We start from the raw sequence: 3,373 nt of genomic DNA, 5'->3' as shown, positions 1-3,373 counted from the left end.
TATATCTCACCTCACGGCCACCTGTGATCCAATCTTCAAGCTGCTCCACAAAGATCAGGCAGTCGTGTGGAATGACAATTGCCAAAATGCTTTTGAGAAGATCAAGGAGTACCTGCAAGAACCTCCAATCTTGATGCCTCTTGTGCCAGGCTGACCTCTAATCATGTATCAGACATTCCTCGAAGGATCTATGGGATGTTTTCTCAGTCAACACGATGAGACTGGGAAGAAAGAGCATGCAATCTACTACTTAAGTAAGAAGTTCACCGATTGTGAGAGTATGTATTCAATGCTTGAAAATACCTGATATGCACTTGCTTGGGCTACTAAACGCTTGAGGCAATACATGCTTACACACACAACATTCCCAATCTCCAAGATGGACCCTATCAAGTACATATTTGAAAAGCCTGCTCTGACCGGTAGAGTCAGCCGTTAGCATATGGCCTTAACTGAGTATGACATCCAATATGTCACCCAAAAAGTTGTCAAAGGAAGTGTCTTGTCAGACTATCTTACCCATCAACCCTTGGAAGACTATCAGTCAATGCACTTTGAATTCCTCGACGAGGATATTATATTGATAAGGGATTGCAATATTCTCGGTCCCGAGGAAGGACCAAAACCTGGCTCACGATGGACACTTATGTTTGATGGCGCTTCAAACGCCCAAGGCAATGGAATTGGGGAAGTTATCACATCTATAACTGGTTTTCACCTACAATCCACTGCGAGGTTGTGCTTTGGTTGCACCAATAATATGGAAGAGTATGAAGCTTATATCTCCGACATTGAAATAGCTATTGATCTAAGTATCAAGATCCTCGAAGTCTATGGAGATTCAGCCTTGGTCATCAGCCAAGTGAAAGGAGATTGGGAAGCTCGAGATCATAAATTTATCCCATACAAGGAGCATGTCCTAAAGTTAATCCCATACTTCGACGGAATCACATTCCATCACATCCCTCAAGAGGAGAATCAGTTGGTCGATGCCTTAGCTACTTTGTCATCCATGTTTAAGGTCAAGTGGAAAAATGAAGCACCATCTATCCGCATTGACTACTTGGACGAACCAGCCTACTACTTGGCATCCAAAGACGAGTCTGATGGCCATCCCTGATTTTATGACATCATAAGGAACTTGGAGAATCAAGAATATCCAAAAAAAATGCATCCATCACAGATAAAAAGTATCTCATAAAGCTCTCAGTCAAGTTTTTTTTGAGTGGAGGGGTACTATATAAGAGAAATTATGATTCGGTTTTGCTTAGATACGTAGACAAACACAAAACAAACCAGGTTATAATGGAAATCCATCAAGGCTCATTTGGTACGCATGCTTGTTGTCATACCCCAAAATTCACCCTACCCCCAAACAACTTTCATCATATCTATGATCCTATTACACATACATACATTCATTGCTCCATCACCATAATTAGATTAACATTCATAACCAAAGGCATATTGCATGGGCTCAAGGCATGGATTTAAAAAAAATAGGGAAATCGATTTACCCAATTGGGTAATCGATTTCCACTGTGCAGACAGCAAAAATAAGTCTTTTTTTTTGCACAAAATGCACTTTGGTTCCCCCCACTTACCCACTTGTTTTCTCTATAAATAGGTACACTATTCCCCCTCATTTTTCATGCTTTCTAGCCCCAAAAATTCTGAAAAAATATCATTCAACCCCCCTCTTCTCCAAACCTAAATCAAAACCAAAAAACCTTTCTCTTCCAAAAGTCACCCCCACCAACTTTTTTTCCATTTCACATTTTTTCCTTAAAATTTCTCACTCTCTAACACTCATAACTCAGCCCATTTACTAAACTTTCACCACAAATATTTTTATCACAAACCCCTTGCTTCACATTCAAGCTCAACACCATTTCAACCTAGCTTTTTTCACATTTTTTGGGTAATGATTTTAGCTTAAACTTTTTAACTTTTTGGTTCTATTTTTTGATTAAAAATGGTTGCTTGTTCTTGGTTGGTCTTTTGAGATGGTTTAGATTGAAGCTTGCAAAAATGGTTAACTTTGGTTTACTCACTTTTTTTTGAGATTTTTTACTCTTACTATCTTTTTATTCACCTTTTTGTGGACTTGTTGTTGTATTTGTTTGGTTGATGAGGTCTATTAGATCATGATCATGGTTGTTTAGAGTTGATTAAATCTTCAATGTTTTAAACCTATTAATGGTTGATCAATAGATCATTCATGATACTTTAAGGCATTGATAGATTGTCTCTATTTTAACCATATTTGTGTCATTTGATGCATAGATGAAACCATGTTTTTACATTAACTTGCTAATCCATTTGCTTATTGTTACTAACTACTAATTACTAACTCATAACATTTATATTATTACACTTTAATTCCTTGCAATTTATTTTATTGTTCATCTTATTTTATTTACTTTATGTTTATGTTCACTAACTACTAACTTCTAACATTTATATTATTGCACTTTATTTTTTTTACAATTTATTTTATTGTTCACTTTATTTCAAGTATTTTATGTTTATGTTTATTGTTTTCTAACTATATCATTTATATTATGTTAATTTATTTACTACCTTATTATCTTGCTAAATAAAAGAGGAGTAAAAATAAAAGAAAGAGAACAAATCACTTTTTTAAAATATTAATAGATGGACTTAAGGTTGCATAACTTTCTTTGTTACAAATCTATTGTTAGTTGATTTTTTAATCATCTTCAATATTTTGCATCAATGATAAGATATCCCTTAATGTGTCATATTTTAAGTATTTTTGGCCTACGAAAATAGTCTTAAAAAATATTCATATTTGTACATGTTACTAACCACTAATTATACTTCATTAATTTTGTTTATCATTAACCTTTGTTATTGTGATTTTGGTATTATTGACTTATATTTGTTTTATATCATTTATATTCACTAACCATTATTATTGTGATATTGTTTCTTTATCTTGTAATTTAGTTTTGTGTCATTACCTTGTAATTTACATTAAAGTACTCATCATCATCATCATTGTACAAATTCATCATGCATGTTTATTTACTTGTTATTTATTTTATTGTCATCAAATATTAAAAACAACAAAAACATGATAAAATGATAAGACAAAAATATTCATTTCACTCTTAATCAACTTGGACTTAGAAGATTTCATTTTAGGACCCTTGCTTGGAGGCATTTTCCTTATCTTTGTGATACTTTGTAAATGTTGGATTTTATTTGTAACTTACACTCACGTTGTAAGAATGGCATCATGGCACCACCTTAGGGGGACATGTTTGTAAGACCATTATCATTTGTTTAGCTTAGGTCACTTTTGCACACAAAAGGCTTTCTCTTGGGATACCTTACAATGAGACCC

At 33.9% G+C, this 3,373-nt stretch overlaps 1 protein-coding gene across 1 annotated transcript; it reads left to right on the top strand.

Annotated features, from left to right (window-relative positions):
• Positions 1-442: 442 nt before the first annotated feature.
• Positions 443-1,120, top strand: LOC127104526 (uncharacterized). The gene has a single exon (XM_051041710.1). The coding sequence runs from the start codon at positions 443-445 to the stop codon at positions 1,118-1,120; it is 678 nt and encodes a 225-aa protein (XP_050897667.1).
• Positions 1,121-3,373: the final 2,253 nt, after the last annotated feature.

The sequence above is a fragment of the Lathyrus oleraceus genome, chromosome 7 (assembly GCF_024323335.1).
Source record: "Lathyrus oleraceus cultivar Zhongwan6 chromosome 7, CAAS_Psat_ZW6_1.0, whole genome shotgun sequence".
Classification (NCBI taxonomy): domain Eukaryota; kingdom Viridiplantae; phylum Streptophyta; class Magnoliopsida; order Fabales; family Fabaceae; genus Lathyrus; species Lathyrus oleraceus.
The sequence above is the reverse complement of the archived record's forward strand: the minus strand, read 5'-3'. Positions and strand labels throughout refer to the sequence as shown.